Source organism: Trachypithecus francoisi, unplaced genomic scaffold (genome assembly GCF_009764315.1).
Source record: "Trachypithecus francoisi isolate TF-2019V2 unplaced genomic scaffold, Tfra_2.0 Lachesis_group8, whole genome shotgun sequence".
Classification (NCBI taxonomy): Eukaryota; Metazoa; Chordata; class Mammalia; order Primates; family Cercopithecidae; genus Trachypithecus; species Trachypithecus francoisi.
This window is the reverse complement of record NW_022681473.1, coordinates 30,119,749-30,133,929: the sequence shown is the minus strand read 5'-3', so window position 1 is coordinate 30,133,929 and position 14,181 is coordinate 30,119,749. Positions and strand designations below refer to the sequence as shown.

General features: G+C 43.9%; 1 protein-coding gene across 9 annotated transcripts in view; it reads left to right on the top strand.

Moving 5' to 3' along the window:
* Positions 1–14,181, top strand: part of EHF (ETS homologous factor) — a 57,253-nt gene that overhangs the window by 38,582 nt on the left and 4,490 nt on the right. For 7 of the 9 annotated variants that reach the window (XM_033204967.1, XM_033204965.1, XM_033204964.1 and 4 more), the window contains 6 exons: positions 1,581–1,826; positions 4,144–4,206; positions 6,685–6,753; positions 6,873–6,941; positions 11,991–12,053; positions 13,927–14,122. In XM_033204967.1, coding sequence (XP_033060858.1) covers positions 1,581–1,826; positions 4,144–4,206; positions 6,685–6,753; positions 6,873–6,941; positions 11,991–12,053; positions 13,927–14,122 — 706 coding nt within the window. The remainder of the gene's footprint in view (positions 1–1,580; positions 1,827–4,143; positions 4,207–6,684; positions 6,754–6,872; positions 6,942–11,990; positions 12,054–13,926; positions 14,123–14,181) is intronic. The other 2 variants (XM_033204970.1, XM_033204961.1) reach the window with 1 other exon arrangement.

Here is a 14,181-nt window from a genome sequence, read left to right as displayed (position 1 = left end):
CCTCTCCCCGGACCTGTTGAATCAGAATCTGCATTTGAACAATATTCCCTGGTGATTTACGATCATATTAAATTTTGAGAAGAACTGATCTGGTGTGACCTTGAAGAAAAAGTTAGAGACAGTTTTCTTGCACTACATTTTCTTCTACTGGTCCACCCTTGAGTTTACTGGAATATCCATGTGTCATGTTCAGTTGGATTTCCCTTGCTTCAGCTTGGTGGGATGCAATAGTCTTTGCCTCTTGCCCCTCTCACTCACCTTTCCTGAAAGAGAGCTCTTTGCCGACGTCTATTCTCAAGGGAACTGTAAACTCTCTCAACCCTGTTCCATGCCCTCAGATGCTGGCTCTGTCTTTTCCATTGCCCCAAAACTTTGGGCAGGCTATGGAATGTTTTTTTTTTTAAGTGAGCATGAGTCACATATTTAGACGGCTAGCACATATTAGGCTCAGCAATATTTATCCAGGTGAATGAACTGCAATTCTTCATCAGTATCTGAATGCACCATCTTGTAAATGCACCTCCCAACTCCTCAGATGCCTACCTTATTTCTCCTTCAAAAACATATTCCATTAAATAAATATATGGTGAGCGTCTACTATGGCAAGGTCTCTGAGGTCATTTTTATAGGTGATACAAAGAGGAGTAAAACAGTCTGTGACCTCAAACATACAATTTACAAAGGAGAATAAGACGGCACTTAGAGACTTGTAGAGAAAAACAGAACATGACAAAGCCATTAGGAGAAATACCAAGCATGTCTCCTGGAGAGTAAGAGGGCAGTGAGCCCTTGAGGCAAGTTGGGGGGATTGGTGATGACTTTAAGGGGTGGTCAGAGTTTGAAAGATGGGTAGAAATTCAACAGGAGTAAGAGGTAGAACACAAGCTGAACTGAACTAACAGCATAGAAAAAAGACAAGAGTTATTGATTACTTGAAGAAGAGTTAGTGAAGAGCCTCAATGCCTAGCTAGGCAGCTTTATACCTAATTTCAGTGGGTGATGAGAACTACTAAAGGTAACTGAGTAGGGAAGTGACATCATGATAGCTATAATGACTAGGCTGGCACAGTGAGATATCAGTCCAGTTAGCAGATCAATAATCTGGACCACTTTGAGGAAAAGCAAAGACATCATATAGAAAACAACCTTAATTTCAGGCCTTATTTTTGGTTGAAAATGGTCTGAGTTTGGGGTGTGTGTGTGTGTGTGTGTATAAGAGAGAAAAAAGTGACAGAGAGTGAGTGAGAGAAAAGAGGAGCAGAACTATTCAGGTATGAACAATAAGCTAATAAATTGCTGAAATGATAGCAATGCTCTAGCTTTCGTGATATTTTACTGTGGGTGAGGGGGGGAATGAGCTCTGAGCATTTCAGCTCTCTTGTCCTCATCCAGTGCCCAGGGGTAGGTAGCATGCTAGGGAGGACATGAAGATGCATTTCTGCTCCATCCCCCATGCTGGCACATACACAGACTGTGGTTGTGTCTCTGAGATATCTGGCAGCCAATAGTGCATCCCTGTGTCAGATACTATGGCCAGGAACAGCCAGGGGTCACTCACGAGACTGCCTCCTGTTTTATAGTTTCCAGCGGGTTTTTTGGAGGCCAGTGGCATGAAATTCATCCTCAGTACTGGACCAAGTACCAGGTGTGGGAGTGGCTCCAGCACCTCCTGGACACCAACCAGCTGGATGCCAGTTGTATCCCTTTCCAAGAGTTCGACATCAACGGCGAGCATCTCTGCAGCATGAGTTTGCAGGAGTTCACCCGAGCGGCAGGGACGGCGGGGCAGCTCCTCTACAGCAACTTGCAGCATCTTAAGTGGAACGGTGACTCTCTCTTTCTGTGTCTCTCCCTACCCTGCTAGGAGCCAGCTGGAAGAACAGAGATTCTGCAGATGACAGGATTCTTTGTCAGGGACAATAAAGAGTGGTCTCACTTCCAAATTACCATGTCCCAAGACAGGGAAGTGGAAGGAAGATGAGAGGACAGGATTGAAGCCTAGGGTACCTGGTGTGGCTAATTCCTTATAAACGGTAGTGTAATTTAATCCTCTCCTTATGGTGATAATTTTCAGGAAGACAAAAGCTGTCTAGGAATTCATAGAATATTTACTACCCTTGGAAAATGTTTTCTTCTTTCCTTTGCAAACAGGGTTCAATAGTTTAACATCCAGTCACTTGCTTGTTAAAGATCATCATGGTTACAAAACAAACAAACAAACAAAACACACACACACACACACACACACACAACCTCAAACAACCTTCTAGACCTAGGTTCTTAAGATAGGGTTCTAAGGGTGGTAAGAAGATATATGAAATTAGAATTATGTTTGTATTTTGGGAGGGGAAAAGACTCACAATACTTCAGCAGATTCTTAAAAGGTCTGTAACTTAAAAAAAGGGTTAGAACATATGGTCTAGATACATGTATGGGGAATATTTCTGTATTGGTTTCTGGAATTTCTGTTGCCCTAATGCCCCAGATGTCTCTCTGAGGCTTCCCCTAGCACAGGGATGGGCCACCACACCAGATGTTTTCCTTGAATGGTAGATTATTCACACACGAACACATCCTATACTGACATGTAAGACCTAGTAGGGTGGACAACTGACCTTGCAGAATGGTTTTGACACTGGCATAAGGTTCCCCTGATAGTGGCTGTAAAAATCTAGCTCTTCTGAGAACTATGGGCATCCTGAAAAGTAGCAATATTTAAGAATAGGGAGTTGGCCTGTTCACACTGGAAAAGGCATTTATGTCTTGGTAGAACCCATGTTTGGGCAAGTAACCGGGAGTTGGGCAGCATGAGCTCCAGGGCTGTGAACCAGAGTCATACCCTGGCAACAGCCATCAACACTGAGAGAACCTGGGGCCTTGCAGCAGAGCTTGTGGCTGCCGCGGCCGTTTTAGATGATGTCATTCAACTCCCTGGCCACACCCTGCTTCCCATCGCCCTCACATTGGTGGCTGCTCAGTTTTCTTTGACTAGAATCAAACCAAACAAGGCTCTATAAATAACCCTCAGGAATCTTCAGAGAGATCAGACTTACACTTGAATAATTAAAAATATTTACCTCCACCCCCAATTAAATCCACTCCTTTAAAGCTTTACCCTGATTGAGGCCTGAAGCAGGGAGGCCTGGGAGGTGCTGTGGTCGTCTTAGACCTTCCCTCTCTGACCTCCCATGGCTTGTTTGGTCTCACCACATGCTGCTGTAGCCTCTGAGTTCCTAACGTCCAGCCAGATTTCTCACTCTTTTGTTGTTTGCCTTTGTGTAGACATTCTATTAACTAACATTTATTGAGTATTTACTTATACTAGGCACTGTAAGTGAATTAACTCATTTAATAACTTTATGACAAAGTAAATATTGTGCCCATTTTACAGGTGGGAAGACTGAATGTCAGAGAGGTTAAAGGCATGACTTCCACTCTTGAGATGTTTATAATCTGTCTGGGGAAGAAAAACATACTAGATTCATTTGTGCATTTACATATGTGTGTGTGTGTGTGTCATATATGATAATGGGAGAGGAATTGCAAGCAAACAAGGACATGTGATGTACACTGCTTGTACATGTGCTGAGACATAAATAAGGAAAGAGTCACTGCATTTTGTCCAGACATATCTCACAGATTGGATGTAATCATGATGGCTTTGATTAGATTTTAAATCAAAGAAGAATCAAGCTAGTTAAAACGGTTTTCCCTACATTTTCATTTTCATATCATATCTTAGTATGGGAAAGAACCTTAGAAGTCATCTAGTGACCTTATCTAGTTTAATCTTGTTACAAATGGGGAAACTGACACCCAGAAAGGTAAAGGGCACACACCTTCCTCATAGCTAGTAGTGGAAAAACAGGGCTTCTGAAGTTCTATTTCCACCATACTGGATGCCTTTACTATACCACATCAAAGAATTGCTTCTAATGTAGTGCCTCAGATTCCTGATTTTCTGGGGTCAGAGACTGCAGGCTTGAGTTTGTAGAGGCTAACAGAGAAACCCCCTCCCATAAACAAACATAGGTGACCAGGCAGTAGGATGGCAGAAGCTCTGCAAAGAAGCCAGTTCTGTCCTTATTTAAGCACCCAGTTCTGGCTCCATCCTCTCTGACTATCCCAATCTGTCCTTCACAGGCCAGTGCAGTAGTGACCTGTTCCAGTCCACACACAATGTCATAGTCAAGACTGAACAAACTGGTGAGTAGTAGTGGACAAAGGGAGCCAATCTAGTCAGGCAAAGCTCTGGGGAGGATAGTTGGGAGAGGGCAAGAGAGAATGTGGGAGCAAGTTTTTTTGCAGGAAATGCAGGGAGGCCTTTTCCCTGGCTGTCTCTGATAGGCCACCCCCACCATGAACCTCATTCTTGCCCTTGCGACCAGTGACTGCCACCTATTTCCGATTTATAGACTTATGGGGAGCCACACTTCTCTGCCTCCTACTCCTGGTTGTGGCATCATCCAGACCTCAGGCCAGTAGCCAAGGAAATGCAGAATATAAGGTGGGCCTCCCCACTACAAAAAGTGTCAGGGACTGGACTTGGCCAAGTTTGGAAAGAGAAGAGGAGGGGGCAATGTCTCCTCTTCTCTCCCTCCTCCCTTGAGGGGAGTGCGTTTCACCAAAAGGGGGAAGATGTTGACTTGGTATTGTAGCTAACAAATTTTTAGGGGCCCTGGGGAGCTTCTGCAGAGATGTACAAAGGTACCTGCAACCCAACTCCTGCCTTCCATGTGTTTTTATATGAAGGACACAATTCTGGGCTCTGAGCAGAGGCTACAGTCCCATAGCATCTACATTCATTTTCATTTCCTTTCCCCTGTCCTAAATCTGTCTCCTGGAGACTGTCCTCCAAAGTCTACGAGCCATCATAAAACTGTGCAGCAACTCTTGCTCCTAGGTCACTCCCCGTGTTCATTCCAGGGAGCCTGTGAGCCACATGGGCCAACCGAGCTTGCCACAGGCCTCCCTGAGGATGTTTCCCAGTCACCAAGGACAGAATTTGACATACAGGTGATTTATGAGTCACTTGGGGCCAAAATTGGCCCATGCAGTTATTTACCCTTTTATAAGTGGGCTGGCCTACCATTCATTATTAAAGAAAAAAGCAAAATGCTAAGCATGTGAATTAGGCTTTGCCAGCCATGCCCTTCTCTTCAGAGGCCAGGGGATGGGCCATCTGGATGTTCTGTACTTTATGGGCCTGGCATTGTCCTAGAGATGAATGCAGGACTTGGTCAGGAGGATGGCACCCCCTTCCCTGCTTGACCTGAGAGACAGCCCCACTGAAGGAGCCAGGGTAATACTGGAGAGGTCCCAAATAACTTGATAATTCCTTCTTGACCATCCAGACATTCTTGTGTTGCCAGTTCAGAAAAGCTGAGTGGAAGGGTGGAGAAGAAGGTCCACCCTAGGAGGAAGGGAGAAGACACTCATAGAGGGGCCAACACCCCCAAACCTCTTTGGTTCAGTTTGTTTTCAGAGACAACAACAGGTGTACAAGGTGACCCAACAAGGAGAGAGGGTGTAACCCCAAGAGATTGGGCTTGGGGTGTCCAAACATGTAGCTATTAGCTAAAATACTGGCTAAATCCCTATGTCGTAAACAGGAGGACTTAGCCAGTAAGTCAGGTTTTATATCATTTGTGCTATAAAAACAAAATGAAACGCAGTCAGTGGCTTACACCCCGGCCCTAAAACTCAGAACCTAGCAAGGAGGGGAGCTGAGGGTAACCTAGGTCTGCAGTGAGGAGAAAGCAGGAATTTTCTGGTGAGGACGAGGTGAGAGATCTTACAGCTTTTGGCTAGCCAAGAAACAAAATGCTTCTGTTGGAGACCAGCCCAGATCTGGGGGTTGTGTGGGAGTTGAGCTCCATTTGGGGTAGGTGGAGGGGAATTCCCTTTGAATCTGAAATCTGAAGAGTCAATCAAAGTGAGATGTGCTTACCACAGCACACAGAAGAAAGAGAGAGAGACAGAGTACAAGAGCACTTCTTTTCTGCGATGGGGCAATGGGGCTCCACTCTTAAAAGGTGTTTGTTTGATTTAGTAACACTCTCCACCCCTTCTCCTTGGTTTTGTTTTGAGAATTTTATGTCATCCTTTAAGCTAATTGGAAAAATCCTAGAGGGAGGGGGCTGTCATCCAACTTGGATGACAAATCTCTGGAGTTCAGCAACAAAGAAACTGTGATAAGATTGACTAGACTCTTCCTGAAAGAAACATCATTAACCCTCCAAGGAAGACATTAATAGAAAAAGATACTTGTTAATTATTTATTATACATTTAAATAAATTTATCCCTCACAAAGCTTTCCCCCCACCACATCCGAGGGTAAAAATATTGTGGTGATTATGCAGTAGAATGCAAAACAACGCCAAGCCAGGTTAGGAAAATTCCCAGGAACCACTAGTCTAGGACAGGTTCCCATTCTTGTAACTTCTCTCACTTCCCTAAAAATGCAATAGGTATGGAACACGTGGATGAGACCATTTCCCCGAGGATGCTGAAAGGAAAATTAGACAACATTATTACAAAGTAACGCAACTGAAGCAGAATCATATCCCTTGTCTCTGAATCATATCCCCCATACCTTGTTGATGAAAAATGAGTTAGAAAACGCAGCCTCTTCTCCCTAGGGAAAATGATCACTGACTATTCTCCTTCTCTATTTTTTGTAGACCCTTCCATCATGAACACCTGGAAAGATGAGAACTATTTATATGACACCAACTATGGTAGCACAGTAGGTAACTAACTCCCTGACACTTAAGGCCCTTTACGTTCTTATTCTGTTTGTCTAAGAGCCGCAGTGTTCTATTGTGAGGTGGGGGGACTCTAAATGTCCTTTATCTTTTCATGGCCACAGATCTGTTGGACAGCAAAACTTTCTGCCGGGCTCAGATCTCCATGACAACCACCAGTCACCTTCCTATTGGTAAGCTGTCATCACATCTGAGGCTGGGTGTGCCTAGTACTTAGGGAGAATTTGTGGGAATTACCAACAATCTGCATTTCTACCTTGCTGGAGTCTTTCTAATTGAAGGGCTAGGAAAGGAATGGAGTTACCATTAGACGAGGTTTGCGTTTGAGGCAATATTTGTACATTGAAGATGGCCAGTAGGGATCCTCTAGGCAAAAATGTTGGTCTCCTGTGAAACTAGTCACTCTGTTGTGACAATAAAAGTTGTTTAGGCTTTTCTTTATTTTCAACGAAAACTTACTCTTGCAATATAACTGATAAAATTATTCGAATTTGGGTATACTTATGGGAAATAAGGCTATATTTAATTTTCAACAAACTACATTTGGCTTTAGAGAAAGAATACCTCATAGTGAAGTTCAAAGGTCCGTGAACCTGTAGTGATGGTTTCTGGGTAAAAAGGCAGCCATCGGAAATTTCCAGAATCCCCATAGTTACACTATTTTGTCAGTTTTTAAGTCTAATTCTGATGACTCATCAGTGCTCTCTAATCAGTCAGAGCACCTGCATTTTATGAGTTATGTTCACATTAGCTGCATTTGGTTAAGGTTGGATGCAACTGGGGCTATCTATGCTTCTTAACCAAGGTTACACTGGGTGAGAAGATTGGGATGTTGGGAGTCTGGGAGAGGGGATTTCAGATTACCACCCTCACCTACAAATAGGTGCATTGGCACGTACACCGTGGGAATTGGTTGAAAGAGGATCTTATGGTTTCCTGTGATCTGGGTACAAACTTGTGGATCTCTTTGGGTCTATGAAATGGCACTTAGACATCAGTCACAAGTGATAGTGCCTCTCTCCTGGAATTAAATTTGGAGCAACTTCAGAACTGGGATTTAATTGGGTCTTTGTGAAAGAAATTAGTCTGCAACCCTTCCTTCCCTTTTTTTTTTTTCTTTCTGTTTTTGTTTTTGCTTTTGAGAACGGAAATAATGAAAGGTTTTGGTTTGAGGTTTTGTTTGGGTCAAGCCCCTTAAATGAGATGGGGCTGGGAGCCAGTGTAAATGCTTCTGGAATTGAGGTTAAAAGCTGAGGCCAGCGTAGCTCTCGACTTTTCCTTCCCCCAGTAGCCCTTAGCATTATGTGTCACTTGAAGCATTTGTTAAAATTAGGAAATAGATCAAATACTGTCAAGGCTTGGCTGTGTATTTGCTATTCTGGGGGAACTGAGCCAACCGAGATAAAATTTCCGTGGCAATCATTACCACTCAGTCAAGACCACGGGGTTCAGGGCTGAGGAAACCTCCCGAGTCACACTCTGAGTTCCTCTGCGACTTCCTACAGTGTCATCTCCCACATCCTTCCATCCTTCCAGTTGGGTCTTTGACTTATGGCAAAAAATTCCAACTAAGAATAAAGCTGAACCAACCACTTCCTGAGCCTCAGGGGCTAGTGTGTCTTGACGTACCCGGGAAACCAAAATGTCATAGTTACAGCTCTGCTGCCCTGACAGCCGGGTCATCCTCTTCTATATCTTGACTTACACCTTCTAGAATCTCAAAATCAACAGGGGCCTTAGAGACCAGTTTCTGCTTTCACATTTGCAGCAAGGAACTCACTGTCTCCCGAGTCCACCGGTTGTATTTTTCAATAGTCCTTCTTAAGATGAGTTCAGGAATCTGCTCTCCTTATCCTTCTGATCCTTGTTTGCTGCAGCTCCCCATTCCTATCCTGTGATTGTAAACCAGGCTGGAAAATGAGATCAACCACCCAGGACCTAAAGAATCAATGCAGTCTCTGGGGTTGGTGTATTAGTTGGGGTAATAGCCCTTCAGTAGGATAGTTAATTACAGCCTTATATGGGTCAGTTTCTTTCAGAATAGTTTATAGTCTCTACTGCATGGAACCAGAACCCCCAGGAAAACCTTGGTCATTTGCCTGAGTCTTTATATTTCAAGTTCCCGTGAAATTAAATGCAGTGAAACATCTTTCTATGTTTTAATGCTAGTTACCAGCTGAGCTAAGGCGAGGCTCAGCATAAACTGATGCCCTCTGTGATAAACGCAGGTGGGGAAACAGGCTTTGTTTTGATTTCTCTGTCATCTGCCCATTTCATAAAATGCCTGCTGCCCGTGTCCTGTTCTGCTCGACAGTCCTCCAGCCTGTCATGCCAGCTCGGGCTTGATGTGTTTATCCACTGACTTGTTGAGCCTAAAGCTAGGGTGGCACGGTCTATTAGAACACTGAAATTTGTATATCCCGTAAAGAAATGGCTCACAGCTGAATCATATGCAAATGTTTCTAATCTTTGCTTCTTGCGAAGCAGCTTAGCTGAAGTCATGCTCTCGCACTGGCATCACAAACCTGTGGCTTGTTGCTGCCCTTGCCTGGACCGGATGGACGTTGGCCTGAAGTGCCTGGGAGCCAAGCAAGAGAAAGCCAGGCTGGACAACTTCTCCAGGGCAAGCCATTATTTTATAAGAATGAATCACTTAACCACATGGCTAACTTCAAAGTCTTGACTTTTATTCTAGGGCAGAAGGAGGACACATATTAAAGCGAGGTTAAAGATCAAAAGATATCAGTGGTAAGGCAGGCCAGTGATTCCATGGCTTATCCCTGCACACTGCAACAGGAAGAGGGGGCTGGAAGAAATTAGGTTCTTCTTTTGCCTTTGACTGCTTATTCCCTTTTATGATGATGGAAAGATTTTTATTTGGGGATTTAAAAAAGAACATTCCTAAACTGGATGGAGCCTAGCTTGGGTAAATGGCTGACAACTCAAAGAATATTTCCTCATGGTTTATCTGGCCTAGGGGTTTTAGAGTTCATGGACTGCTACATGGGCCACACCCCCCTGAAATTGTTGACAAAATTTCATGTGTGCATATATGTGCATTTTTTCTGAGGAGAGGGTGCAAGGTTTTCATCTTATTCACAAAGGCACCTGAACTCTAAAGTAACTAATTCTAGATCAACTAGGAACCCAGAAGCAATAATTGAGGCCAATATACTGAGACTCTTGTATTTTTCTGAATTCAACTCCTGGCTCTGAAAGAATGGCCCTGCATCCCTCCTGGATGTCATTTGAAAATGAGCTTTGCTTGTGGCCTGCTGGGTAAATGCCACTCTTTGTCTGCAGTACAACGTGGCCCTGTCAGAGTGATGTATCACTTGGAAAGGGGAGTGGATGCCAGACCTGTCGCAATATTGTTACATCCTGATGGGATGTTGCAACCTCACCCTGCAACCCACAGGGAGGGAGAGTGAAGTCTCTTTGCATTTCCTGTGAATTTGTCCTCTCGGATTTCAGAGAAACCCAAGTCAGGTGCAGGCCCTGCTAGTGACAAGGCCAGGAGATAAATTCTTAACCAGGATGAGAGGTTTCTCATTTACTGAGGTCTTATTAAATCTCTCTCTCCATCCTGCCATGACGTTTCGAGAAATTGCTGGGAACACTGAGTCTTGATTAGCTGGGTGATAAGATGGGTGAAAGGGTCCATGAACGTTGGGAAATATAGAATTGTCAGATTGAAATTATCTTTTTCACTAACAAGAGCATTATAGAAGTGAACCTGATTCTTGGCAGGAAAGGCTTGTGTGAAATCTGTTATGTGCAAAGGGAGATTATGTGTAGGCCATCATTTCTGGAAATGACATAGAATTGTGGTTATGAGTAAAGCTTCTGGATTCAAACTGTTTGTGTTCATATCCTGGCACCACATTCCAGCTGTGTGACTCTAGACAAGTCATTTGACTCCTCTGTGTCTCAGATCCTCCACAGCTGAAAACTGTGGATCATATTAGTACCTGCCTCATGGAGTCATTGTGTGAATTAAATAAAGTGATTCATGTAAAGTGCATAGTACAGTGCCTGGTACATAGTCAGTACTCAGTAAATAGTAGCTTTTTTTCTTAACCAATTTAATTAGGAGCTAATGGCTGGCAGTTCATAGCTTTTTTGAATAATAGGCCTCTCTTGATAACTGAATGGGTGCTGTGAACCCTCTCCCTTCACATATGGTTTCAGTCAGTCTAGGTGCCCTTGAAGGCCACACTGGGTCAAGGGACCCTAGGTTAGGAAGGGCACATGGAAGAGATCAGTTTTACTGGCCCAATTTCTTAAAATAATTGGATTGTATTTAGGGACTATTTTGTATTAGAATTGGCTGGTTTTTGAGTGTGAGAGTCTTCGTAAGATCTGCTTTAGTCCTCCCAATACACACACACACGTACACACACACACTCACACTCACACACATGCGGCGAGATCATTTAATTTTCTTTCTGAGAAGAATCTTTATTTCCCAGGTCCGGCTCCATCATCTCCTCTTTGGTAATAGTACCACGGGTTGCCATAATGAGTCATTTGTTAAACTAATCTGTGTTTCCATAGTCCACTATGGCCCTCTGTACTGAGCTTGGGCCACTCAATGGCCCCTTTGTCAGGCTGATTAAAATGTAACTTTGCATGCCAAAAAAGGGCACTCCTCTGGCTTAAAAGCCATCTTCCTTTGTTATAAATGTTTACATTTTTGTATTATGTAAAAAAAAAAAAACAAATTTTTCAATGATCTAAATCTTTCAATGGCTTCCATCTTTCTCAGAGTCATGTCCTTAAAAGCCCCATAAGGCATTAATGATCAGAATCTCAGCTCCTCCCTCTCTGCCTCTTACAGCATGCATATACCAAACACACATCATCCTCGGGGCCTTTGCACTTCTGTCTTACACATGGAAGGCTGTTGCACAAGCTCTCCGCATGACCATCTCCCTCATATTCTTTAGGTCGTGGAATCAGAGAGGTCTCCTATGACCACCTTGTATCAAATTGCAAATTATTCCCAAGTCCATACATCTATCTCTATTTCTTACCCTGTATTATTTTTCTCCATAGCATTTATCATCTCTGTTTTGTTTGGTTCACTAGCACATACTCAAAGAGTGCCAGGCGGCATGCAGTAGGTGCTCAGTAAATTTTGCTTAAATGAGTGGATGCAGGAAGTAAAAAGAGAATTATAGAAAATAGGTCAGTTAAATGGCTCTCATTTTTCTCTTCAGCAGAGTCACCTGATACAAAAAAGGAGCAAGACCCCCCTGCCAAGTGTCACACCAAAAAGCACAGTAAGTTGACTGGCTTTCAGATGGCCTTTTGTCCTTCCCATCACATCGGGCACATCTGGAGGCCACTAGTTTTTCAGCAAATATTGCCTCTGTCTGCTGCCTTCATGTCTTCATTCCAAACAGGGTGGAGTGAGAAAACAGAGGCATCACTTGCTAGCAAAGTAACCCCCTCTGCAGCTGTTTCTCAAAGTGGAGCCTTACTGGATATTTCCTCCTTGTTCTGTCATATGTGCTCTAAAACTGAGACACCTAGTGCCTAAGAACTGCTTCAGGCATGGGGTTAGCAATTTCCATCTCTCCCAGAAGAAAAGGATGGGAAGAGGAGCAAGATAAGAAGAAACAGTTGAGATATATCATCCTTTCTTTTGCTAAATGTTGAGCTCCTACCTTTGCGGAGTTCCCATTCCAAGAAATGACTGTTTTTCCTTAAGATTCAACACTGCTTTTTGGGAGTTGGATCTCCTCCAGTAATAAAATCTTATGAACATATACGAAATATCAGATACATGGAACTGTGGGTGAAACACAGAAAGAAATCAAGATGGTGTAATCCAGGCCTGTAATCCCAGCACTTTGGGAGACTGAGGTGGGTGGATCACTTGAGCTCAGGAGTTCAAGACCAGCCTGGGAAACATGGCGAGACCCCATCTCTACAAAAAATACAAGAATTAGCTGGGCATGGTGGCACATGCCTGTAGTCCCAGCTACTTGGGAGGCTGAGACAGGAGGATCGCTTGAGCCAGAGTGGTCTCGGCTGCAATGAACTGTAACTGTACCACTGCACTCCAGCCTGAGCCACAGAGTGATAGCCTGTCTCAAAAAAAAAAAAAAAAAAAAAAAAAAAAGGTATAATCCAGAAATTATAAGGAATTAGAATGTTATTCCACATCATCCCACAAAATTGAATTAATGCAACCCCTCAAACGGTGGGTGGGGTGAGGGTGGGGCATCACAAATTCAGTGGCAGTAAAGTTGAATTTGGTTGATAATCTTATTGCAGTAGTGGCTTCATTTTCAATTTGGGTCCTTCAGTCCCTGCATGACCACCCCCTTCCCTACCACCCTCATCTATTCTGGGAGTAAACGTTCTAGAGCCTTATTGATTTGCATTTGGCTGAAACACAGTTGCTGGGTCAAAGCAGTTTAATTGGTTGAGGTACTAGATAAAAGTGGTTGAGAGTTGCTCTCTGGGGAAGTAACAGGTTGAAATGAACCCCAAGCAGTTTGTGAATAATAACTAGAAGAAACTTCCCGTGGCTTAGAAGACCTAAGGCCTATTCCTTAGTCTTGGCTATGTCACTAGTTAGCTGTGACCCTGATCAATTCACTTAAATTCTCTGTGTCTCAGTTTCCTGATTTGTAAAATAAAATATTGTGCTAGTTTATTTTATTTTATTTTTTTTGAGACAGAGTCTCTCCCTGTCGCCCAGGCTGGAGTGCAGTGGTGCGATCTTGGCTCACTGCAAGCTCTGCCTCCCAGGTTCACGCCATTCTCCTGCCTCAGCCTCCCGAGTAGCTGGGACTGCAGGCGCCTGCCACCACGCCCGGCTAATTTTTTGTGTTTTTAGTAGAGACGGGGGTTTCACCGGGTTAGCCAGGATGGTCTCGATCTCCTGACCTTGTGATCTGCCCGCCTTGGCCTCCCAAAGTGCTGGGATTACAGGCGTGAGCCACCGCGCCCGGCCTGTGCTAGTTTATTCTTAAATACCTTTTTAATGTCCAACATCTGGTGATTCTGTGATCCATCTTCCCTGAGAAGTAGGGGAGAAATGAGTATCTCCTACTTGGAGGAAGATGACCTAACTCAATGCTCTCTGCCCTACCTTTGCTGTGACTTGGGCCATTAATAACCTCCCTTTCTGCTTTTCATCAGACCCGAGAGGGACTCACTTATGGGAATTCATCCGCGACATCCTCTTGAACCCAGACAAGAACCCAGGATTAATAAAATGGGAAGACCGATCTGAGGGCGTCTTCAGGTTCTTGAAATCAGAGGCAGTGGCTCAGCTATGGGGTAAAAAGAAGAACAACAGCAGCATGACCTATGAAAAGCTCAGCCGAGCTATGAGGTGAGGAGTTTCATGTCTCTGAAAACGATAAGGCTGCACGACCCATTATTTACCTAGCA